Source organism: Bubalus kerabau, chromosome 21, assembly GCF_029407905.1.
Source record: "Bubalus kerabau isolate K-KA32 ecotype Philippines breed swamp buffalo chromosome 21, PCC_UOA_SB_1v2, whole genome shotgun sequence".
Taxonomy (NCBI): Eukaryota; Metazoa; Chordata; class Mammalia; order Artiodactyla; family Bovidae; genus Bubalus; species Bubalus kerabau.
This window is the reverse complement of record NC_073644.1, coordinates 61,219,707-61,245,456: the sequence shown is the minus strand read 5'-3', so window position 1 is coordinate 61,245,456 and position 25,750 is coordinate 61,219,707. Positions and strand designations below refer to the sequence as shown.

General features: G+C 49.3%; 1 protein-coding gene and 1 non-coding gene across 2 annotated transcripts in view; both read right to left on the bottom strand.

Moving 5' to 3' along the window:
• LOC129636045 (O-acyltransferase like protein-like) overlaps window positions 1–25,750 on the bottom strand; it is a 68,109-nt gene that overhangs the window by 16,061 nt on the left and 26,298 nt on the right. The window contains exons 4-13 of the mRNA XM_055559314.1: window positions 24,850–24,991; window positions 23,288–23,627; window positions 23,110–23,234; window positions 22,167–22,237; window positions 17,840–17,998; window positions 16,393–16,572; window positions 15,527–15,629; window positions 9,089–9,190; window positions 3,751–3,916; window positions 1,660–1,739 (exon numbers count right to left, since the gene is read on the bottom strand). Coding sequence (XP_055415289.1) covers window positions 1,660–1,739; window positions 3,751–3,916; window positions 9,089–9,190; window positions 15,527–15,629; window positions 16,393–16,572; window positions 17,840–17,998; window positions 22,167–22,237; window positions 23,110–23,234; window positions 23,288–23,627; window positions 24,850–24,991 — 1,468 coding nt within the window. The remainder of the gene's footprint in view (window positions 1–1,659; window positions 1,740–3,750; window positions 3,917–9,088; window positions 9,191–15,526; window positions 15,630–16,392; window positions 16,573–17,839; window positions 17,999–22,166; window positions 22,238–23,109; window positions 23,235–23,287; window positions 23,628–24,849; window positions 24,992–25,750) is intronic.
• TRNAE-UUC (transfer RNA glutamic acid (anticodon UUC)) lies at window positions 9,640–9,712 on the bottom strand. Its single transcript has one exon. It is a non-coding gene; the product is annotated as a tRNA-Glu (tRNA).

Here is a 25,750-nt window from a genome sequence, read left to right as displayed (position 1 = left end):
GTCGCTCAGTCATGTCTGACTCTTAACAGAGCTAGTCAACACATATTTGGAATTTAGCTCCATGCCCAGTAATCAAAGACTTACAAATTAGATGTGAAAAATGAATGTGTTCTTATATATCTTAAAATAATAATTTTTAAAAAGCAAGATATAGATCTTGTTAATAGTCCATATTGGCAATAGTATAATTAGATGACCAGAGGACTGAATATTGCTACAACCTTTAAGGCAAGCCTTCTGTCATTATACTTCAAGATCTCCAAAGACACTCATGCCCTTTGACTTTGAAACTCTTAAGAACCTGCATTCTAGAAATATCAGAGTTGGAGACAAATGATAACTACAAAGATGTTTCTGAGACTGTTATTGATAAAAGCACAAAATTGGAAATAATCTATTTAACACTAGAGGAAGGTATAGGTAAACTATAGTTCATTCACAAATATGAAATACTATACAGACATTGAAAGTCTGTTTACTTAAGGGACTTCCCTGGTGATCCAGGGGTTAAGAATCCACCTGCCAATGCAGGGGCATGGGTTTGATCCTTGGTCCGAGAAGATCCCACATGCCTCGGGACAGCTAAGTCTGCCAGCCAGCTGCTTGGCCTGTGTGGGCAGCTACTGATGTTTGTGCCTAGAGCCCTTGCTCTGAGACAAGAGAAGTCACCAAAATGAGAAGCCTGAGCTCTGCAACTAGAGAAAGCCCAGGAAGCAACAAACACCCAGAACAGCCAAAAATAAACAAAAATAATTTTTTTTTAAAGTACATTCACTTGAAAAATAAAATAATATAGGAAAATGATTACATCATTAAACTATTAGAACAAATGTCTAACGTATATATGCAGAATTCTTTCATGTATAAAAAACTGTGCACAATAAAAGAAGCGAAGAATAAACATAAAAATACTGACAGTGAAATCACTCTCCTTAAGTGAGGAAACAGGCCTAAGGTGATTGTTTTTTTTTCCCTTTCTTTAGCATAATGTTTTCCAGTGTTTCTTAAATAGAACATGTATTTGAGCAAAAAAGAATAAAAAATCTTTTAAAATAGGCGTGGATAATCCACAACTTTTAAGGTTTCCTGTGAATTATTGAGGCCTTAGAGCTTTTCCAAAACTAACAAAATTAAGGTGATAAACACCCAAGGTGGAGAAGCAGGCACACTGGGGGCGCTGTAAATTATCTCACTCTTTCTGAAGAGTCATTTCACGATGCGTAACAAGCACTGCAAAATCATTCTTAGCCTTTGACCTAATAATTCCACCAGGAAACAGGTCCCCAAGGAAATAAATACAGAAGAGGAGAAAGGGGCGTGTTCAAAGGCATGTGCTGAGGAGCCATTTGTAATCATGAAACACTGGAAACAATCTAAGCGCCCACCACAGAAGACGGCATATAGATCCTAAACCTGACAAGCAGCAGGCCACACCCTCACGAGGAAATGTTTATGAGAACACTGAAGTGAAAAAAAAAAACAAAACACAAAGACTAGAGGAGAACGTGAAGAAGTAAACAGTGGTGGAGTCAGGGTCTACACGCTTCTGAAAAGTGAGTTTCTCAATTCTAAATTGTAAGAGCTGCTTTGCCCAGAACTGGGGGCTCTCTAAGAGTTTTAAGAAAGGTGAGGAGAAACACTTGTTTCAGTTAGACTCACTTTCCGTGGATGAAGACGATCACGGGGGTGGTGAGATGGAATTGAAAGTCATTGGCAAGATACCACGTCCAGCCGTTGCACTGGAAAGAGACAGCAAAGGTCACTCCTCTCCTCCACTTAGCCAGTGGCTCACCTCCCGGGACCAGAAGGAGGAACTCAGGGGCTGGTAAGGCGATTTCCACAGGAAGAGAAAGGACTTGAGTTAAAGATATTTCACATACCTCATCTCAACTCTGGAGAAGGAAATGGCAACCCACTCCAGTATTCTTGCCTAGAGAATCCTGTGGACAGAGGAGCCTGGTGGGCTGCTGTCCATAGGGTCGCACAGAGTCAGACACGACTGAAGCGACTTAGCATGCATGCATGCATTGGAGAAGGAAATGGCAACCGACTCCAGTATTCTTGCCTGGAGAATCCCAGGGACAGAGGAGTCCACTGGGCTGCTGTCTATGGGGTTGCACAGAGCTGGACATGACTGAAGCAACTTAGCAGCAGCAGCAGCATCTCAACTCACCCTCCTAACAATCCCAGGGGAGTAGGTATTATTATTGCCATTTTACACCCTGGAAATTCAGACACGCTTTCTCTCTTGTTTAAGACAACAATCACAGCTAATCTCCCAGGGCAGCGGTGGGGACTGAATTCCACCACTGTGTCATGGGTGTGAGGAGTAATTACCCTCACAGCGCGGTTGGGGTCGGAGGGCCCCTGTTGTTGTCTCTTCCTTGCCCTCCCCCAAACTCCAGGTGGAGAGAATGTGTTCATTTATTTTATTCTATTTTTGATTTGATAGACCGTGCTCATTGAGAACGGAGGTCTGGCTGCAGGCGCGCATTTGCGGGAAACTCCGGAGTTTCCACGCGTGACTGACGTGAGAGCAGCTGGCCAGAGCGACCTTGTCCCGGGCTGTCTGTGCCTGTGGGGCGCGAGGTGGCCCCTGTGTCTCTAATTAAGGGTGAGACGACTTCTGGGGGCAAGTCTCCCCAGGGCTTCAGAGATGAGAGGTGCCTCGGTCTCCCCTCCCACCCCATCACTCCTGAGGAGACCAGGCTAATCAGAAGTGACAGCTTCACTCATCCCACTTGTGACCCCAGCAGTCTGCCCCCAGGAAGGTGGCCGGGCCTCTGCTCCAGGGCCCCCTGTCACGGAGGGTGATGGAGGGGTCCGCCTGAAGGCAGTTAAGACAGTGACGGAAGCCCTGTTGGAGCTGCCGGGCCCTTGTGAACCAAAGGCAGCCGTCTGGTTGGTCAGCGGTCATGCAGTCACACTTTCGTGATTCTCCTTTCAGCAGTGCTTTCTGCTGCTGCTGCTAAGTTGCTTCAGTCGTGTCCAACTCTGTGCAACCCCATAGACGGCAGCCCACCAGGCTCTGCCGTCCCTGGGATTCTCCAGGCAAGAATACTGGAGTCGGTTGTCATTTCCTTCTCCAACAGATGCGTGCATGCTAAGCTGCTTCAGTTGTGTCCGACTCTGTGCGACCCTATGGACAGCAGCCCACCAGGCTCCTCTGTCCACGGGATTCTCTAGGCAAGAATGCTGGAGTGGGTTGCCATTTCCTTCTCCGCAGTGCTTTCGAGGCAGGTGCAAAATCATTGACGCGGTTTAATTACAACTAGTTCACTTCCATTTGCTCCAAGCTTATCAGGAGGAAGCTAGGGCTTCGAGGAAACATGACCCATATACACAGACGTTGTGAGATCTGGCTGGACATGGGGCAGAATTCATTACGGGGAGGGTGTGGTGACTCCTTTCGTCCCAATCTCGGTTCTCTGGGTGGAGGTGAAGAAGGAGTCCTTCCTGCTGGGGTGGCGTGGCCCCAGACTGCACAGTGATGGGGCGGGGGCAGCTGCGTCCAGGACAGGCAGCGCGCTGGCCCGCCCCCGGGCCCCCGCCCCACTCCGTCTCTGCTTTCCCAGCGCCCACCCCGCCAGGGCTGGTGCAGCAACCTCCACCTCACACCCGAGGCGAGCCTCCCTCCCACAGCCCACCTTCCTACAGCATCGCCAGAAGAAAGGGGATCAGACTCGGGCTGGCCCCGGAACGCGCGCCGGATCGCGCCCCTCCGCCCCTTCGCGGAAGACTTGAACGCACCGCATCCTGGACCGACAGGAAGTTATTTATCAACAGCAAGTTCGTCCACCAGGCACGCCGGCAGTTCTCCAGGTGAAGCTTGGGCACCTCCCAGACGGGCCCCCAGGGCGCAAGGGAGAACAATCCAACCAGCAAGCACACGGAGTACAGGTGAAGAGGCTGCAACCTGGTGGGAGAGAGCCGGGAGCGAATGATTCTCCATGGGGGTTCCATTCGGTCCCCTGGGGTGGGGGTCACATAGTGATGGCGGATAAGACGCTCAAAAATAGACTGTCCTGGGGGAGGGACCACCTCCTCACTCACCCCTCAAACCTTCCATTCATTCGTGGGTTCAAAGCGGCATAGGTGCTACTGATGCAAAAATACTGTTCTTCATGGAGCAAGTCATATGTGTAAGCCACTCTGCTAGGAACTTTCTACACCTGTCCAGTAACTATGATGTCAGTTTTACTGATGAGCAAATTAGAGCTCAGAGAAGTTTGAGTCCCTTACCCAAGATGGTCCAACCATATGTCAGTACTGAGGTCTGTCGCTGTTACCTGTTCCTTTCAGAGGCCTCCCTAGATGAAAATAGCTTTCCATACCCGCTCTTATCCTCCCTTCCTGCCTCACTTCATTTCCTCCTTCCTTCCCTCACACACCACCTCCTTCCAAGCAGGATCTGCGGCAGCTGCAAGCTGATGAAGGGGGCACTTGGTGTCTAGACTGGGGCTGTTCAATAGAATGTAATAATTCCAGCCACATCAGCTGTTCCGTTAGCACATTCCAGCGGCTGCATTTTAAAAAGTCAACAGTACAATTAGTTTTAATAATATACTTCATTTGGTCAATACATTCAAAATATTGTCATTTCAACAGATAGCCAATATGAAAAACTATTGAGCTATTTTGCACTCTTTTCTTTCGGAAGCCTGTATATTGGATATTTGCAGCCTGTCTCACTTGTCTGCCCGTCTCTGGGGCGGGGGCATGGCTTATGGACAACACTGAAGGCACATGCAATGCGGGTGTGGCTTCTGGGTGGCCCCCAGCAGAGCCCTCTTTTTTTTTAAAGAATATATTTGAAAATCCAGGGCAGTACAAGGGCAGAGAGCCTATGGCCCAGAAGCATCTCTAAACATCTAGGAAGGGGCTTCAGGGCCTGGGGTGGGGGATGACGGATGGGGGAGGGCAGGGCGGCTAGAGGAGCAGCCCCAGCAGAGGTGTGGGTCAGCACCCCGCCTCTGGTCTGCATCCCACAGAGATGACCTCCTTCCTAGAGAGCATCAGGAGGGCAGGAGGGTGGTGGGTATCTGGGAGCAGGCCTGAGGTTGCTGATCAGAGTCTGAGGGCACGGGCACCAACTCTGCCGGGATGCAGCTTCCTGGACCAGCTCAGGCTTCAGCCGCAGAGCCCTGGCCAGGTCCTGGGTCCTGCCCAGTCAGCCGTCTGACCGCGCTGCTGTGCGTATGTGGGACCGTACTGCTGTGCGGATGTGGGACCGTGCTGCTGTGCGGATGCTCCCTCGAGCTTGGGCTCGCACCCCTGCCCTGGCCTCCCCCCACCATCTGTCGCCTCCATCTCCCCGGGAGAACCAGTCAGCCCCGGCTCCCCTCTGAACCAGAGTCCGGGTCAGACACCCTCTGGAGGGACTTGGGTAGAGGTGGCATTCCGCCTCAGGCAGGCTCATGGCCGGGCCGGCGGGGGGAGCGGAGGCTACTGGGGGGCCACGCCTGAGGGGCTACAGGGGAAAGAACACAGAAACGTGAGTTCTAGTTTTGTCTAAATTTTTCACACTGAGAAAATCAGGTCACTCCTCCCTTTCCTCTCCTGCGGAAAAGGGGGCTGACAGTTCCTTAGCTTCCTCTAAGGAGAAGGAGGACTCCTGCCTCCTCAGATTTTCTGAGAATCAAGAGATCACTAAGAAAACTTGAGTCGGAGAATGGAGTTATGGTTGCCGGGGGGAAGGGAGAGTCAGGGAGTTTGAGAAGGACAGGTACACAAGGCTATATTTAAAATGGATAACCAGGACTTCTCTGGTGGCCCAGAGGTAAGGAATCCACCTTGCAGTGCAGGGGATGTGGGCTCGATCCCTGGTCCAGGAAGAGTCCACGTGCCTCAGGACAACTAAGCCCGCAGACCTCACTGTGGGATTAAGACTCGATGCAGCCAAATAAATAAATACATATAAAAAAAAATATCTTAAAGTGGATCACCAACAAGGACACCCTGCAGAGCACAGGGAACTCCGCTCACTGTTATGTGGCAGCCTGGATGGGGGGAGTCGGAGAGAGTGGACACATGGACATGCATGGCCGAGTCCCAGCACTGTTAATCAGCCATACCCCAGTACAAAATAAAAGGTTAAAAAAAACAACTGTTTGAAACGTGGGGCGTGTCATATAAATATACATGCCCTTCAAGTGTTTGTCCAAACTTGAAGATTCAAAGTCAAAGTGGGTTTGCAAAGATTAAAACCTGTGACACTAGCCAGTGCCATGGGGGTGTGAGAAGCGGCCTTCTCATACCTGGCCGGGTGGGAAGGTCAATTGGAAAACATCCATCAGTACATTCGAGGCACCAAACCATCGATTCCACTCGTAGGAATTTACCCTGCAAACATGCCCAGACAGTTGCACAAAGACATACAGACTTCGTGTCACTGTCGAATAAGACTGCAAAAAACTTGGAAATCACCTTCATGCCCATTCATGGAGAGCAGTTAAATACATGAAGATGGTCCACCGACATGGCGCCATCCCGGCAACCTTAAAATCAGTGAGCTGAGTCCTTCCATGCAGTTAGAGAAAGATGCCAAATCATTAAGTTTAAAAAGCTATGTGCAAAATAATGCAGTATTAAGTATAGTTCTATTCGTGGGTGGGGAAAAGAATATATAAATACATGGAAAGTCCCTGCAAGAATTAATTCATAAGAAGCTGTTACCAAAGCTGTCCTGTGGGAGATGAGACTGGAAGGGGTGCCTTTATGTTTAGTATATAACCTTCTGCTACAGTTAGACATTATTATCAATAATTTTTTTAACTTAAACCAATGGGTGGGGGCTTCCCAGGTGGTGCAGAGGTAAAGAATCCACTTGCCAATGCAGGAGATGCAGGAGACTCGGGTTCAATCTCTGGGTTGGGAAGATCCCCTGGAGGAGGAAATGGCAACCCATTCCAGTATTCTTGCCTGGAAGTCGATGGACAGAGGAGCTTGGTGGGCTACAGTCCATGGGGTTGCAAAGAGCTGGACATGACAGAGTGCACACATCCACAAGCTAATTTTTTAGAAAAAGTATCATTTCTTTTTTTTAATATGTATTTATTTATTTGGCTGAGTTGGATCTTCATTGTGACACGCAGGGTCTAGAGAGAGTGGACTCAGTAGCCCCAAGGCTTGTAGGGTCTTAGTTCCTCGACCAAGGGTCGAACCCGGGCCCCCTGCATTTGAAAGGCGGATTCTTAACCACTGGACCAACAGGGAAGTCCTACTAGTAAGCTAATTTTTAACTAGTGGCTCCTTCTTGGAACAATCCCACAGTTTTAGGGGTCTGGAGCCTCTTCCCTCCTTGTTTCCTGTGAGATACCTGTAAGGTTTCACCCCTAGAAGCTGGGCTTTCACATTTTCTGAAACTTGCAGAAGCCCCCACTTGGTCTGCCTCTCCTGCCCTCGCCCCCATACCACAACGAAGTTCTGTCCCAGCTTGGACTCATTTGCTGTCTTCCTGGCTCCCAGCTGGCACTCTCCCAGAGCTCCCCATCTCAAGAATGTCCTCCCCATCCTCCACGTCACTTGAGCTGGAAAGTCTGCCTGTCCGTGGTTGGCACCCTCTCCATATCCTCACTGCCCATGGCCAGGGCACATCCCACAACACATCACCTCTGGGACCCTCGCCAGCATCTTGCCCCATGAAGCATCACCACTGCACCCTCCTCCACTCTGGGCTCTCGGCCCCAACGACTGCTTTATCTGCCCAGGAAAACACGTCTGAGTCTTCACCCCCCCAGCTCTGGGGCTGTTCTTCTGAAGGGTTTCCCAGGCAGCACCCACCAGGCCACTGGATCCCACACCCCAACCCCTAACAACCCGCCTGAGCACTTATCACTGAGAACGCTGGGCCTGAATGCCAGGCCCTCTCCTCCAGAAGAACACAGGGCAAGACTGGCTGCTTCACCCAGTGCTCGTCCCCAAAAGATATTGCGAGAAAAAGTATTCTGTCAAGCCTTCAGGGTGAGGACTAGATTTAATGGAGCTTGGAAGAAAGCACAAAGGCGATAAAGTTCTATTTCTTAGCTTAGACTCATTCTTAAACTATTAACCAGAGAAGTTAAAAAGCAAAAATAACAACAGTAATGATGATAGCTTATATTTACTGAGGGCATACTGCCTGCCACGTTGTTCTAAGTTCTTTGCCTGCGTTATCTGTTTTGATTCTCTCAAGAGTCCAGCGAAGTGAGAGCCATGATTCTGCTCATTTTTAAGATGAATAAACTCAAGCACAGAAACACTGAGACGCTTACTCAAGGTCACACAGCTGTAAATGACTGAATCAGAAGGCACGCCCGGGCAGACTGGAGTCAGATCTTACGCAGTCCGTTTGACGGGCCCAGAAGATTGTTTCAACACTCCCCTTGCTATTTTGTGATGATGCAGTGTAACAACAGGGCCCTAAGTAACGGGAACTGGGCTCCAGCTTCCCACGAACCATGATTTTAAAAGTGTATACATTTTTAAATGGTGGGTTACATAGGTAGACGTTTCTTTTTCTCCCTACACGTCTACTGTCTCATTGCATCACTGCCACTCTGCTATCCCACTGGCTCCATATTCTGTCCCAGTATCGTATTCCATTCTGATCCAACCAACCAGGCATTCGTAAAGACTACTACCATCCTTTCTGCCTTCTTATCAGAACAACCATCATCCCAAGCTTCCACCAGCCCCTTTCCTGATTGTATCTTAGTCTTTGTTTATTATTACCATTAATCCTTATTACAGGCTCCAATTACTACTAATTTACAGGAGCCATACAAATTCTGTTGAACATAGATTTCATGGGACTCTGACTGTATATTCATTGAAACCTGCTGTCCATTAGCTTTAGAAATGAGGTTTTTGTTGGTTTAATACAGTTCAAGTTTTATTAGGAAAAATACCATGAGTACTGATATCTTCCACTACCAAAGCCATTAAACCAGAAAGAGCAACCACATTTAAATATGGTTTAAATGAAAGAAAACTATTTTTCTTTCAGTTTATTTTTTCTTTGAAAATTCTTTCAAAGGAGGGTTAAAGACTAAACATAATAAATGATTACGCAGCAATAAAGAATTGAAAGATTATATGAATAACCTACCTTATAAGGCGACTGAAAAAGTATCTGAGTATGACGCTGGGGGTTATTCCTTTGTCTGAATTCTGACGCATCTTTAAAAATGATCTTGCACTTAACCAGCCACTGAGAGGAAGAGAAGAGTAGATCACAGGAATGACTGATCAGTGATGCAGTTCACGAGTTGATCAATTTGGTTGTTTCTATCAGGACAGACTAAGTGACGCTGCAGTAACAAAACATCTTTAAGACTAAAAACAGTCATAGCTTTCTCCTTGCTCGTGGTACGAGTCCACGGCCAGGCACCTTGAGCTCAGCATCTTCCTCACTACGGGAGCCAGGCCGACGGAGCAGCCTGTGATGAGAACTCTTAGGATTTACTCTCTTAAGCACTTTCTTACCTAACAAACATCAGCGTTATATTTATCATGTGGTACATTCCCTTCCTAGTACATACTGGTTTTATAACTGGAAGTTTGTACCTTTTGAGTTTCCCATGCTTTTGACGCTTATTCTGTTTTGTTTTGTTTTGTTTCTTTTCTTTCTTTTTTTTTCAGGTATGCATGCAATCTGAGTTCCCAGGCCAGGGATTGAACCCAGGCTCTCAGCAGTGAAAGTGCAGAGTCCTAACCACTGAACCACCAGGGAATTTCTGCCTTTTAACATTTATAGCGATAAGCCTCTAGGTTTCCTTTAGGATGGACTGTTGATCTCCATGCAGTCCAAGGAACTCTCAGGAGTCTTCTCCAACACCAAGAAAATCAACCCTGAATGTTTTTGGAAGGATTGATGCTGAAGCTGAAGCTGCAATACTTTGGTGAAGAGCCCACTCATTGGAAAAGACCCTGATCCTGGGAAAGATTGAAGACAAAAGGAGAAGGGGACGACAGAGGATGAGATGATTGGATGGCATCACCGACTCAATGGACATGAATTTGAGCAAGCTCTGGGAGATGGTGAAGGACAGGGAAGCCTGGTGTGCTGCAGTCCATGGGATCGCAAAGAGCTGGACATGACTTAGTAACAACATGTGCATGATAGTTGCTCAGTCATGCCTGACTCTTTGCAACCCCATGGACTGTAGCCCACCAGGCTCCTCTGTCCATGGAATTCTCCAGGCAAGAATACTGGAGTGGGCTGCCATTTCCTTCTCCAGGGGATCTTCCTGACCCAGGGATCCTGTATTGCAGGAGAGTCTTTACCATCTGAGCCACCAGGGAAGCCTACTATTAAGAGACACTTCTAAGTATAAAGACAGGTCAACTTAAAAAGTATCAGCAGATACATGTTTTATCTTATAATCTATAGATAATACATTAGAATATGTAATGAACCATACACCTTTTCCAAAGGAATACCTAAGACAGATTGCAGCCATGAAATTAAAAGACGCTTCCTCCTTGGAAGGAAAGTTATGACCAACCTAGATAACATATTCAAAAGCAGAGACTTTACTTTGCCAACAAAGGTCCGTCTAGCCAAGGCTATGGTTTTTCCAGTAGTCAGGTATGGATGTGAGAATTGGACTGTGAAGAAAGCTGAGTGCCGAAGAATTGATGCTTTTGAACTGTGGTATTAGAGAAGACTCTTGAGAGTCCCTTGGACTTCAAGGAGATCCAACCAGTCCATCCTAAAGGAGATCAGTCCTGGGTGTTCATTGGAAGGACTGATGCTGAAACTCCAATACTTTGGCCACCTCATGTGAAGAGGTGACTCATTGGAAAAGACTCTGATGCTGGGAGGGATTGAGGGCAGGAGGAGAAGGGATGACAGAGGATGAGATGGCTGGATGGTATCACCGAATTGATGGACATGAGTTTGGGTAAACTCTGGGAGTTGGTGATGGACAGGGAGGCCTGGCGTGCTGCGATTCATGGGGTCGCAAAGAGTCGGACACAACTGAGCGTCTGAACTGAACTGAACTGAACCCAAGACAGAAGTAGCAGTAAAGTTATAAATGACAGTCATCAATCAGATGAAAGCTTTCTCTCTCAAAGAGATGGGGACTGGGCAAGTGGTCAGGAAGGAAATACAATGTGCTTTTAATTTTGCATGAAAAATAATGTTCAGTTCCACGTTGCTGAACATAGCTATGTTTTTGCCAAATAAATCCTCTACTTCAAATTACTGTCCAAAAGCTTTATTAAAACTCTGCTTCTGGTCTTTGTTTTGGAATCTGTTACTTTTGCTGCCGCCTCCTGACCGTTGTCCTCTGAAGCTCCTACTTCTTTCCCGCTGTCCCCTGACACCTCGGTTGCCCTCACGCCGTCCTGAGGCCTCGATTGTCTTCCCGCTGTCCTTGGAAGTTGGGATGTCCTTCCCGTGGACCTTCTCGCTCTGGTTGCTCCGTGGCCACAGAAGGCGGCCCACGCCGCTCATCACGCCTCTCTTCTGTGCTGCTGCCACTGACGCAGTAGGGATGTCAAAGCAAACACCCAGCCTTCCTTCGAGAAAGACCAGTCCCTTCACTTTGGCATCGATATCCTCACCCAGCTGCTCTTTAGGTTCTTTCCAAGCATAGCTAATGTTTGGCATTTCAATGGAGCACCGCAAGATCACAAAGCCTGCTTCCGAACTGATCGAGGAGCGCTGGTCTACCGACGTGGCACCGGAAATGTAACAACATATAACAACCTACAACTTAGTAGCAGCAATAGCCCATGACCCTTGTCGGTGTTTCTCTAAAGAACAAGTGTGTTTCCTATTGCAAAAGAAGGCTGTGTGTGTGTGTGTGTGTGTGTGTGTGTGTGTATGTTGGGCGGGACTTGGAAGGGATCAGTGGATCAGTGAGGGTTAGAGACTGTCTTTACTCTCTGCCAGCAAGAGTTTCTTTTGAAATGCAGCAAGCTGGATTCACTATAATAGGGACAAAATTTATAGAGACAAGTGAAAGAGAGCACTGAGTTGAGGAAGTAGCATGGCCAATTCTGGTTCCGGCTGCCTCTTAGTTTCCAGAAAGAATGAATCAGGGTCTTCCTCTGTGTGTGGGCAAGCACCGTCTCAAGTTCACAAAGACAGGAAAAGAGAAAGGCTGGCAGGAAAACAGGCTCCGAGCAAGACAAGAGGTTCCAAGAGGCTAAGAAGACCCAGGAAACCCAAACAGACTGGGAAAGAATAAAATCCCGCAGGAGAGATATATGGGATCAGCCCAATCTGAGAGATAGAAGAAGGATTCCAAAACCGTCACCAGTGACAGAAGTCTTAGGTCCTACTATGTAATATATTGCTTCCCAGGTGGCTCAGTGGTCAAGAATCTGCGTGCTGATGTGGGAGCCACAGGCAGATTCAATCCCTGGGTCAGGAAGAGCCCCTGGAGAAGGCAACAGCAACCAGCTCCAGTGTTCTTGCCTGGAGAATTCCACGGACAGAGGAGCCTGGCAGGCTACAGTCCATGGGGTCTCAAGAGTCAGAGATGAGTGAGCAACTGAGCACACACTCACACATGTTAAATATATTAGTGACACAGTTGTTAAGACATGGTTTTGGCATAAAGCAGACATTATATTTCAGTTCTGATTGTACTGAAATGTACTCTAGCTGAGGAGGGGTTGGGGGGCTTAGATTATTTTATCTCCAACATCAAGTTTCTCAGCTATAAAAACGGGCCTGATAGAGGTTGATCATCAGAACTGTATGGGATCAAAGTGTTTCTTAGCGCAGCGGCAGTGACATGTTTTCACTATTAGTAATATTTCCGATGTTGGAAAGAAAATGAACAGACCACGTGCACTTCCTAAAGTAATAAAATGAAAATTGGAAGGGAAGAGAAAACGACACCAGTCACTGAGACAGGCCAGGAGAAACAGAAGCAAATAGGAGTAAAGAAAAAAGAAACACATGTCTTGGTCTCTTGATCGTGACAGGACCTGCTGGGTCTCACTTGCCGTCCTCACCCTGCAAGCTGGGGCTGGCACAGGGGTCCTCAGATGGGAGCCGAGGGCAGCATCGCCTGGAGGGCTTGTTACAGTCAGAGCGCCTGGTCAGTGGGCCTGAGTGGGGCCCGGGAATCTGCATTTCTCCCAAGCTTCTGGGCGATGCTGAGACTATGTTCTGAGAAGCACTGGGGAAGGCCCAGCGCTCCCCGGGCCCCAGACCGAGCCCAGAGTCAGGAATGCTGTCTTCACCGTAAGGGAAAGTGTCAGTCGCTCCGTCACCTCTGACTCTTTGCGGCCCCATGGACCATAGCCCGCCAGGCTCCTCTGTCCATGGGATTCTCCAGGCAAGAGACTGGAGTGTGTAACCATTCCCTTCTCCAGGGGGAATATGCCCAGCCCAGAGATGGAACCCGGGTCTCCTGCACTGCAGGCGGATTCTTTACCGTCTGAGCCACCAGGGAAGTTTTCGGGGCCATCTGGAATCTCAGGAGCGTTGGCCTGTGTTGTGGGCCTCTCGGGACTAACCCAATGGCTCTGGGCTGTCTCTTGATTCCCACTGATGGCCCGGGATGACCAGCGGCCTTTCTTGCCCTTCATGCTTCCCTCCTGGTGGCAGGTCTCCAGCTTGAGTTTGCTTTGGTTCCAGCCGTCCTGATCTGTCCTTGCCAGCTCCCCTCCCGGGCTTGGAGCCCTGCCGACCAGCCCCAGCCAGCATATGGCATCTTTTGTTGCCGTGTTCTTACTAGCTTCCTTGCAGGAAACAGAGCTCTTATCTTTGAACTGCTATCCCCTGGGTGGACCTCCCCGCCCTGCAGAGGCTCCCACCCTGTACTTGGATTTTGACTGCCTGGTTAGACCCTGCTAAGCTCTCTCAGAACGTCTGGTGCCCAGTAGCCCGGATATCATAGTCTTGTTCGCTGCAGATGGTGGACTCTATCCCTCGCCTGTCTGGGCTGCTCTCTATCGGATAGAGCATGGTTGGACAGATGAACGTGCGTGCATGCTCAGTCACTAAGTCCTGTGCGACTCTTTTGCAACCCTATGGACTGTAGCCCACCAGGTTCCTCTGTCTGTGGGATTTCCCAGACAAGAATACTGGAGTGGGTTGCCATTTCCTCCTCCAGGGGATCTTCCCAACCTAGGGACCAAACCCACGTCTCCTTCATCTCTTGTATCGGCTGGTGGATTCTTTACCTGCCGAGCCATCAGGAAGCCCCGGGATGGATGAATGCTTAGCACTTAATGATGCCATCTACCATCACCATCTCCCTCTGAAGGAAGGGATACATAACTCCAAACAGGCAGAGACAGTCCAGCACAGAGGCTGGAGCTCGGACTCTGGGACCAGACTGCCTGGGTTTAGACGACGGGCCCACCAGGACCACGCCCTTCACGCTCAGCTCCCTTATCTTTAAAGTGGCGATTTCGGTGGTCTGCCATACAAGGGACAATATTCAGCCATAAAAAGAAACGAAGTACTGATAAGTGCTTCAACATAGATGAACTTCATAAACGTCATGCTAGCTGAGAGAAGCCGGGCACAAAAGCACGCTGTGTGAGTCACTTGTATGAGGTATCTAGAGCAGGTAAATCCACACTGGAGAAAGCAGGTTTCTAAGAACTGGAGGTAGGAGGGGCTGGGGAAAACTGCTTAATGGGTGTGAGGTTTCCCTGAGGGTGATGAAAACGTTTTGGAACCAGATAGAAGGGGTAGTTGTGCCACAAAGTGAATGCACTAAATGCCACTGAATCATTCACTGCTGCTGCTAAGTCACTTCAGTTGTGTCCGACTCTGCGACCCCATAGACGCAGCCCATCGGGCTCCCCCGTCCCTGGGGTTCTCCAGACAAGAACACTGGAGCGGGTTGCCATTTCCTTCTCCAATGCATGACAGTGAAAAGTGAAAGTGAAGTTGCTCAGTCGTGTCCAACCCTCAGCGACCCCATGGACTGCAGCCCTCCAGGCTCCTCCGTCCATGGGATTTTCCAGGCAAGAGTACTGGAGTGGGGTGCCACTGCCTTCTCCGAATCATTCACTGGGAGTGGTTAATTTTATGTGATGCAAATTTCACCCCAACCCCCAAAGAACAGAACCAAAAAACTGAGGATTTTAACAGTTGTCCCTACTATATAGGAACACCATGAGGATTGCATGATATAATGCTGCAAAGGACTTTACGCAGAGCCTGACATTGATCAAACATCTAAGAAAATTTGCCTCTTATTAGTTAATTTAAATAAATACCGCTTTATATAACCTCACACCATTTTCTTATTTTTTCCCACATTTCGCTGTGGTGAGAACTGGCAACTTGATCATGGATTTGCACCATACCAGGAGCCAGAATTTGAGAAGCGCTGAAATAAACAAGTTTGATCAATAAAATCACCTTTTATAAAAGGTCTTTTTAGAGAGCCATCCAGAATCATTTAAAGAGAGGAACTGGCGGCCTCGATATCGTCCAGGGACGCCCAGAGGCAGAGGCCAGGGAGTCAGCGTGAACCCTTCAGTGTTTCAATAGGCACATCCACACTTCCCCAAACAAAGAGCCACGAGCACAACTCCAGCCACGAGAGCACCACATTACCTGATCAGGAAAAACGTGTCCACTCCAAGATAGAAGGGGCCACTCCGAGAATAAAGGTACAGTGGGTTTCTAAGCACCCTGGCCTTCCATGCAAGCACATTATCTGTAAAAACGTAGGACACGGTGTCTTTTTATTGAACGGAAGAAAATCTTGTGATTTATCTTTTCAAAAAAAAACACCTTTAGCTTTCAGCTGCATTGAGAGGGTTTTGTGCATCCGTGCGATTCACTTAAGAGGAGAACGTGGAACGGAAATAAGAGAGGGTGGCTCGGTAGCCGCCTGCAGCCTGGGCTCTCGCCTGGGGCCCTCTGCAGGGCCCGCGGCCCCCGTGGCGCTACAGCAGCATCGCCTGCTCAGACCCCTCGGGGGTCCGCAAACTGCCCTGGGCTGGCCCCTGCCCTCAGTTCTGACATGTGTGTTTAGGTCCCACTTGCAGAGCTCCACTCTGTCGACGGGAGGTCTTCTGGAGTGCACCAACAGAAAGAAGATCCACAAACACTTATTTTATACTGGTGCACAATGTTTATCTATATTCGCCTATTTTTCCAGGAGAGGGGAAAAAGAAGTTTCTGGATTCATTAATCATGACAAGAGGGAACCCAGCTCTTCGGAAGGTAAAAATAAAATACTCAGCTATCCCTATTCACCAGGTAATCACGTGTCTGGTTTACACCTAAGGGAAGGTAAAGCAACCACTGGACACTGGCCCAGAACACTCATTTATGGAGGCCACAGCCACGTCTCGAGAAGAAAAGGAAGGCCACTTGAGAAGGCTGCAGGCTCCCCTCCTAGGGCCTGATGTGACGCCCTACATGAAAGCCCCTCCCTTCCTTGACTACTCCAGAGATCCCTCAGTCTTCCGCACCCAGAGACAGCCATGCAGTCATCTGACTGGTGTGCCCGGACACGATCCAGAGGAGGCTCAACACTCGGAGCCCGTTCAAGGCAGGGCACGTGCTTCCCGGCGTCTTTGTGGTCCAGAGGGCTGGCACATTCTTCTGCCAGGAAAAGCATTTCAGAGCACGGTCCATGGCTCCTAGAAAACCTGGGCAGGAGCAAAGGCATTACTGCCCACCCTGAAAGCCAGACCAGGCCACACGCTGCCCCCCAAACAAGAGGCAAAACCTGCAAGCCAGTGATCCTGGCCGCCCCCCAGACGCTGCCTCCCTTTGACCGTGGAAAGCTCAGCCCAGTTCTCCTTGTCCCCTCTTGATCTATCTGTGGCTCTCTGGACTTGGTCTCCCTCCTCTAGGAACCTTGACTTTCCCTAACAAGCTTTGATATGAGATTGGTGTCCATGCCGTCTCATAACAGAATAGGCTTCCCGTCTCAGGCCCCAGGAATGCCAAGGCCTGCCCGCCTGCATCGTGTTTCACAGAGGATTAGGCGAAGGGAAACTTAGACGTCATTGAGAAGTCACACACTCCCTAAAGCCAGCGTGGGGCTTGAAATGGCATCCCTGGCTTGCCCAAGAATGAATCTCTTACAACAACATCCCTAAGAACGCAGAGCGGCAGGGGCAGCAGCAGCAAAGGGTGCTGGCCTTAGAGTTAGTCGGACACTCCTGGCTCTGAATCTGCCATGTTAGCTCTGGGACCTCTGTCAAGTGAATTAACTTCTCTGTGCCCAAATTTCCACAACTGCAGAATGGGAATCAAGGTCGATCTTAGACTCGTGGGCTGATCACGGGAATCCAATGAGACAGAGGCACAGCTGCTAACACTCACCAGTTTAAACTCCATTAAGGAACGGTGAATGCCTTCTACTTAATTTATTCCCTTTCGTTTAAAACAAATTTAATTTGGCTCATCCCAAGAGCCCATGAAGTGTCTGGAAATGTGAAACAGGAGCCTCCGAAACTCAAGCTGGCTTCGGGAGATTCATTGTTTTCTCCAGGACGTCGCTGGGTGCCTCACACGTGAGCACAAGAATTCCTCGCAGAACTGAAACTCATTCACAATCAAGATCGGGCTTATAAACAAGCTCTGGAAATTTAAATCAATTTCTTAAATGGAAGAATGTAATTAGCATTGTGAGGTTCCACGGGTAAGGAGGAGTTTTTCCGCTGGGGTCGCTCTCAGAGGTGCCTGCCTGGACGGGAAGCTCACCCTCCCGCTTAGAGGGATTTTTGCTCAGCAGGAGCGGGCGTGGGTCTAGTCCTCTGGGTTCCCCAGCTCTAAAGGGGAGTCATGAGAGCTGGGCTTTGCCCAGCTCTGCCAGTTCCTTTACCTCTCTGAACCTGTTTCCTCACTTTTTTTTCTAATCAGAATTTTTTTAATTTTATACTTTCTGGCTGGCTGGGTCTGCGTTGCATCGCGGGCTTTTCTCTAGTTGCAGTGGGTGGGGCTCCTCTCCGCTGTGCTGCTCCGGCTTCTCAGGGCAGGAGCTTCTCTTGTTGCCGAGGGAGGGCTTTGGGGCTCCCGGCTTCAGCAGGTGCGGCTCATGAGCTCCGGAGTCTTGGCCCCTGGAGTCTAGAGCACAGGCCCAGTATAACTGCGGCACACGGGCCCGCTTGCTAGTCGGCAAGTGGGATCTTCCCGGACCAGGGATTGAAACTGTGTCTCACATCGGCAGGCAGATTCTTTACCACTGAGCCATCAGGGAAGCCCTTTCTTCACTTTCAAACCGAGCACACTTTTTGGCAGGGCTGTTGTGAGGTTTCAAGAGCAATATTTGTCAAATATCTGGCCCCAGGCCTAATTTGGCAAGCAAGCACAGAATACATTTGGCTATCATTATTTTTTTTCCCATCTAAATTCCACTTGCAAGTGAACTTATCTAACAGTAGCTACCAGACTGAAAATAACTGGTCCAGAGAGAAGGCAGCCTCTGAGCCCCGTTTCACTCATTTGTAAATGAAAAGTATCTTAAACCACAGGAGCAGAGGGAGGATCGGGTTGGGATCCCTGGACCAGTAGCTTCAGCATCACCTGGGAAACCAGTCAGAAAGGCGCAGTCCAGACGGCTGCGCCCGGGGATCCGGCTGTGCCAAGCCCTCCGGGTGATTCTGCTGCTCACTGGGTGTGACAGCGCTTTGAATTTCCGGATCTTCCCAGTGATTATTACTATGAGCCACTCTCAGTAACTGAGAGCCCAGTGTTACTACAAGCCAACTACCAGGACTTCCCTGGCAGCTCAGACAGTAAAGAAAATCCGCCTATATAATGCAGGAGACCTAGGTTCGATTCTTGGGTTGGGAAAATCTCCTGGAGAAGGAAATGGCTACCCGCTCCAGTATTCTTGCCTGGAGAAGTCCATGGACAGAGGAGCCTGACGGGCTACAGTCCATGGGGTCCCAAAGAGTCAGACATGACTGAGCAACTAACTCTTTCTTTCTACTTTTAGTAACAGACCGTAGAAGAAGAGCCCCCGGGCTGAAGTCCATAGCCATTAACTTCAAGAAGATGTCCTCAAATATTTGTTCCTATCCTTCTCATCTAAATAGTGAAGAACAGGGACTTCCCTGGCAGTCCAGTGGCTAAGGCTCGGCACTCCCAATGTGGGGGCCTGTGTTCAATCCCTGGTCAGGGAACTAGATCCCACACACCCAAGAGTCTGCATCCCACACCTGAAATATTCCACTGCTGCAAGGAAGGTCAAAGACACAGTGTGTTATGCTGATTTAACTTCCTAGAGAGTGTAAAAGTGGAGAAAAAAAAAATGTTGAACCTAAGGGTCTCTCCATCTCGATTATTTCCAAACATTCAGGAATGTGACATTTCACTCTGATGATCAGTCAGTCAGTTCAGTCGCTCAGTCATGTCTGACTCTTTGCGACCCCATGAATCTCAGCACACCAGGCCTCCCTGTCCATCACCAACTCCCAGAGTTTACCCAAACTCACGCCCATTGAGTCAGTGATGCCATCCAGCCATCTCATCCTCTGTCGTCCCCTTCTCCTCTTGCCCCCAATCCCTCCCAGCATCAGAGTCTTTTCCAATGAGTCAACTCTTCGCATGAGGTGGCCAAAGTATTGGAGTTTCAGCTTTAGCATCATTCCTTCCAAAGAACACCCAGGGCTGATCTCCTTTAGAATGGACTGGTTGGATCTCCTTGCAGTCCAAGGGACTCTCAAGAGTCTTCTCCAACACCACAGTTCAAAAGCATCAATTCTTCGGTGCTCAGCCTTCTTCACAGTCCAACTCTCACATCCATACATGACCACTGGAAAAACCATAGCCTTGACTAGACGGACCTTGGTAGGCAATATAATGTCTCTGCTTTTGAATATGCTATCTAGGTTGGTCATAACTTTCCTTCCAAGGAGTAAGCGTCTTTTAATTTCATGGCTGCAGTCACCATCTGCAGTGATTTTGGAGTCCCCAAAAAGAAAGTCTGACACTGTTTCCACTGTTTCCCCATCTATTTCCCATGAAGTGATGGGACCAGATGCCATGATCTTCATTTTCTGAATGTTGAGCTTTAAGCCAACTTTTTCACTCTCCTCTTTCACTTTCATCAAGAGGCTTTTGAGTTCTTCTTCACTTTCTGCCATAAGGGTGGTGTCATCTGCATATCCAAGGTTATTGATATTTCTCCTGGCAATCTTGATTCCAACTTGTGCTTCTTCCAGCCCAGCGTTTCTCATGATGGACTCTGCATAGAAGTTAAATAAGCAGGCTGACAGTATACAGCCTTGACGTACTCCTTTTCCTATTTGGAACCAGTCTGTTGTTCCATGTCCAGTTCTAACTGTTGCTTCCTGACCTGCGTACATTTCTCAAGAGGCAGGTCAGGTGGTCTGGTATTCCCATCTCTTTCAGAATTTTCCACAGTTTATTTTGATCCACACAGTCAAAGGCTTTGGCATAGTCAATAAAGCAGAAATAGATGTTTTTCTGGAACTCTCCTGCTTTTTCCATGATCCAGCAGATGTTGGCAATTTGATCTCTGGTTCCTCTGCCTTTTCTAAAACCAGCTTGAACGTCTGGAAGTTCACGGTTCATGTATTGCTGAAGCCTGGCTTGGAGAATTTTGAGCATTACTTTACTAGCGTGTGAGATGAGTGCAATTGTGCAGTAGTTTGAGCATTCTTTGGCATTGCCTTTCTTTGGGATTGGAATGAAAACTGACCTTAAATATAAAAAAAAATTGCTCCAGCCACAGAACACAGAAATGTCCCATTCTGAGACCACAGGTAAAGGTAGCGGCTGAGAAAGCCAAGGTAACCTTAGCGTCCCCATCAGAGAGGGTCTTACTTTGGGTGAAGAACCTAAAGCTTCAAAGCTGATTCCTGGCACCACACCTGGTGTGTCTGCCTATGGGCTGGCCTTAAAATGCAGGCTTTGTGGGTTAGCCCTTTTTTAAAATAATTTTATCCGTCTATGTATTCACTCTTGGCTGCGCCGGGTCTTCATTGCTGTGTGGGTCTTCTCCAGTTGCGGCGAGTGGTGGAGGGGAGGGTGGCTACTTTCCAGCTGTGGCGCAAGGGCTTTTCGTTGCGTCGGCTCCTCTTGATGCAGAGCACAGGCTCCACGGTGCTTGGGCTCAGTAGTTGCAGCCCCAGACTCGAGAGCACAGGCTGAGCAGTTCTTGTGCACGGGCTTAGTTGCTCCAAGGCATGCGTGCTCTACCTGGATGAGGGTTCGAACCCACGCCTCCGACGTTGGCAGGTGGATTCTTTACTACTGAACTACCAGGGAAGCCCCTGTGGGGCAGCCTCTCAAGCGATGACAAGCAACGATGAGTTCTGATGACTGACTGTAGACTTGCCCTCAAGCTCACACCCTGCACGTAGCAGGCCCCTGGGGCCCAGCTGACCTCCGTGAGGTCACTGCAGCAAGAGGTCTTGGCCAGTTAAAGCCCCGACCCTTCTCTCCTGCTTCTGGTCTCACTGAGAGAACAAGGGAAAGAACAGTGAGTTAGGAGGAGGGGAGGAAGCCCCTACCCTTCCCTCCTGCTTCTGGTCTCATTGAGAGAACAAGGGAAAGAACAGTGAGTTAGGAGGAGGGGAGGACACATTATCCCACTGAATTCCTTCAACAAACCCCATTTTATGTCCCCATTTTACACATGTGGAGACTGAGGCTCCTAGAAGTCGAACAACCTGACCAAGGGCAGAGTCAGAAACCAAAGCGGGTTTGAGACGAGACTGCTAAGCATGTGTCTTCCGGCCACCTCCACCCTGGAATCTTCTACACTGGCAGCCGGGGAGCAGGGAGAGTTCTTGCGTCGTGTCAGGTGAGAAATAACAGAGGGATCTGAGGCTGAGAAAGATGAAGGCAGGAGGAGAAGGAGACGACAGAGGATGAGATGCTTGGATGGCATCAGCGACTCCATAGACTTGAGTTTGAGCATGCTCCGGGAGTTGGTGATGGACAGGGAGGCCTGGCGTGCTGCAGTCCATGGGGTCACAAAGAGTCAGACACGACTGAGCAACTGAACTGAACTGAGGCTCAAGGCGAGGCCATCAAAACTGTCCTCAACATGTGATGGGGTCATAAGAGAAACAAGAGAGTAAGCAGATTCATTTTCTGAGGCCTCAGAGGACAAACCAGGGCCCAGAAATGGAAAGAACAGGGCAGCAGGGCTTAATGCCATGCAGAAGGCTGGCAATGAACATTTCCGAGGCCTCCCAATTTGGGGAGGAAGTCATACAGCGACTGCTAGGTCTTCTCAACACTTATATCACCCTCATACAAACATGCTTTTTCCCGTTTTTCTCATTGTTGGGGTATTTTTGCTGGTGCTGCTGCTGTGTTTGTTTTAGCCTGAGGATCCGAGCGGGATCTGATGAAGCCATCACTAAGCTTCCACATGGGCCGTGTTCCTTGTGCCTACTTGACCACGTGTTCCTACTCTTCTGGTCTGGTCACTGCGATGTTGTTTTGTTTTTTTCCCCTCTCATTGGCGTGAAGGAAGGACAATTATGTGGACCTAAGGGGCTCTGCCAAAAATTATTCCACATCTTCTACTTGGGAAAGCGTTAGCTGCTCTCAGTCATGTCTGACTCTTTGTGACCCCATGGACTGTAGTCCTCCAGGCTCCTCTATCCTTGGAATTCTCCAGGCAGGAATACTGGAGAGGGTCGCTTTTCCCTTCTCCAGGGGAATCTTCCCAACCCAGGGATCAAACCCAGGTCTCCCGCATTGTAGGCAGATTCTTTACCAGCTGAGCCACCAGGGAAGCCCAAGAATACTAGAGTGGGTAGCCTATTCCTTCTCCAGTGGATCTTCCCGACCCAGGAGTTGAACCAGGGTCTCCCAGGGTCTCCCGCATTGCAGGTAGATTCTTTACCAACTGAGCTATCAGGGAAACCCAAAAGTAGTGTTGTTTCCACTCTACTTGTGAGGCTATTCTTATTTCAAAATGTGTGTGTGTGTGTGTATTTGCCCTGCCATATGGGCAGGTGGACAGGAAGGTAAACTCTTGATTTTTAACTAGAGCACAACCCACTGTGATTTGTGCCCACCCAGCCTCTCGCTGCTCTGCACTGGGCGGTCTGTTCTGCTCCAGGCCCCTCAGGTTGCACACTCACGGCCCTGGTGCCAGCTTGTATGTAAACCGCTTCCATCGGTGCTGCCAGGAAGGTCCTGTGAGTCACCTGTGTAGATGTGACACTGAAAATGGACGCTGTACTCACGGGAAGGTCCCCTGGAGAAGGACTACAGCGAAACCCAATTGCTGTTCTGATCTAGACTTTCCGTCGCCCAAAGACACCTGGGTAACTGTACCCAAGAAAGAAAGTGGCATCTCCAGTGACCTCGCCTGCGAAACACGGATAGGAGACAAACACCGAATGGTGGAGAGCAGAGACCCACCCTCCCAGCCAGCTTTTGGACGCTGCCGGGCATTACCAGACCCCGGTCCTGCAGGAACTGTTTCCTAACAGCGCCGTCATCTAAGTCACCTCTCGTGAGTTTGTTAACACGCCTACTTTTTCCTCCGCTCGGGGTTCCTGACGGTGAGACGGGCGCACAGCCCGCCGGCTGGTCTCTGCTTCCTGGCCTGCTCCCCACCGGCACTCTCAGAGGCAGGCTCCCGTAGGCGGCCGGAGGCTCCTCGGGTTCCGGTGACACCTGGCGGTCTGACCCCCACCCGGTGGCAGCCACGTAGATGGTTCCCACCAGAGGGAGGGCGAGTCCCAGGAAGCTGAGGACCCTGCAGGGAGATGACACAGGTGTGACCGCGCCTGGAGCACGCCGGCACCGCGGTGAGATGCAAAGAAAGCAGCGCAGGAGAAAACCCGCTCCCACCGCTCCTAAACGTGGGCAAGCGGCGGCACTTCTAAGGGTTAGGAGTGGCTTCCTAAGAAAAAATAATGAAAGACGTTACAAAGTCAAAGATGAACGGATTTCACTAAACTCCTTATGATAACTGTAAATTTTAAAAAACAAAACACCATAACAAACAAAAAGCAACCAAGACACTGAGGAAGATATTTGCAGCTGATACGACTAAGGAGTCATATCCTTCCTCCATAGAATGAACTTTAAAAATCAGTAAGAATCCAGCTCACACAGACATAGAAAGGGGATGAAGAGAATGAATAGCAGCGAACCTGAGAGAGGAAAGCCCTTATCACCAACTTTTTAGTGTCAATTAGGTCCATTTACTGGAGCAGCAGAAGGAGGTTTGCAGGAAAGCTCTTTATCAGGAGACCTGAGCGCTGGGCCTGCAAGTCCGCTGCCCTTAGTATGTCCTAAGGAACCATGTCGGGTGCAACTAAGACTTCACAGGCAAGTCTGCGGAGGTGTCTGGGTGAGAAGCAATGCCTCAAATAAAAGAAATTCAGGGGCTTCTCTGGTGGCTCAGTGGTAATGAACCTACCTGCCAATGGAGGAGACACGGCTTCAATCCCTGATCCGGGAGAATCCCACCTGCCGGGGAGCAGCCAAACCCGTGCACCTCAGTACCGAGCCTGTGCTCTCAAGTCCGGGAGCCGCAACTACCGGCCCGAGCACCCCAGAGCGTGTGTCGCACCAAGATGGGTCACGGCCACAGGAAGCCTGAGCTCTGCAACCAGAGAGTAGCCCACACTTGCTGAAACCAGAGGAAAGCCCTCGCAGGAACAAAGCCACAGCACAGCCAAATATATACATATACACATATACAAGAAATTCATCTTCACGGTCACGTGATAGAAACAGGAGTAACTTGGGGCAGGACACTTCTCTCAGTGATTCCCCAAAGCCCATCACACTTGGGTGTGGCCGGCTTCCTCGGGAACACATTCGAATTTTCTTGTTAAGGTAACAGAGAGCACTGGACAGACGTCACTCAATGAACGACAATGAAACGGCCAAGTGCAGCTGGTGAGCGGCGGTTGATGAAACAGCCCAGCACACACATCGCAGCCCGGGACTGGGTGGTCTATACTCACAGACACAGCACCACAAACGTGTCCAGGGGGAACAGTCCAGTGGCACACCTGGCCACACCCCCGCCAGCCGAGGAGGAAGAGTTCACTGCAAAGAGAGCGAGAGAAGGAGCCCAGAACGAAGCCTTTCTGAATCTTAAAATATCTACCAAGAGAAAGGAGAAAAAAAAATAAGATTGCGTTAGTAATACTTTACTTTGCAATAAAAACATGACACTTTTCCAAGAGCTTTCATATTTATCATTTCAAAATCAAATCTTGACATTACAAAGGGCATCTGGCTTTAATATATCTGATTTACAGGTGGGGAAATTAGAGCTCAAAGATGCTGAAACTCAAGAGACCTAGGTACCATAAGCCCAGATGGAGGTGGACTGTGGGTCCTCTGTATGCTCTGCCTGCCCAGGCTCTGCATCTTTTCCCAGCTCCTGGCACAGGGAAAGACAGTCCATGGAAACCCCATTGCTGCCTCAAATCTTGCTGTGAGCAGGTCCCCACAAGAGATAAAACTGCAACACGAGATGTAAAAATAGGGTGCTACGAGCTAGGGAAAGGTGCTGTCTGAGTCTGAAGATAAGAGGCACCAGCCAAGGACACAGCTAATCGATCACCGATGGCTCAGAGGTAAAGAATCTACCTGCGGTGCAGGAGACTCGGGGTTGATCCCTGGCTCGGGAAGATCCCCTGGAGAAGGGAATGGCAACCCACTGCAGTCTTCTTGCCTGGAGAATCCCGGGGACAGAGGAGCCTGGTGGGCTGCAGTCCATGGGGTCACAGAGAGTTGGACACCGAGTGACTGTGCATGAGCATGAATTAGTCGCCACGAGAAATAGTTTGTAAAAATGTTACTGGTGACACTGGGGAACAGAGGCCTCAAATGTCAGCGTGCCTCCGAATTACCTGG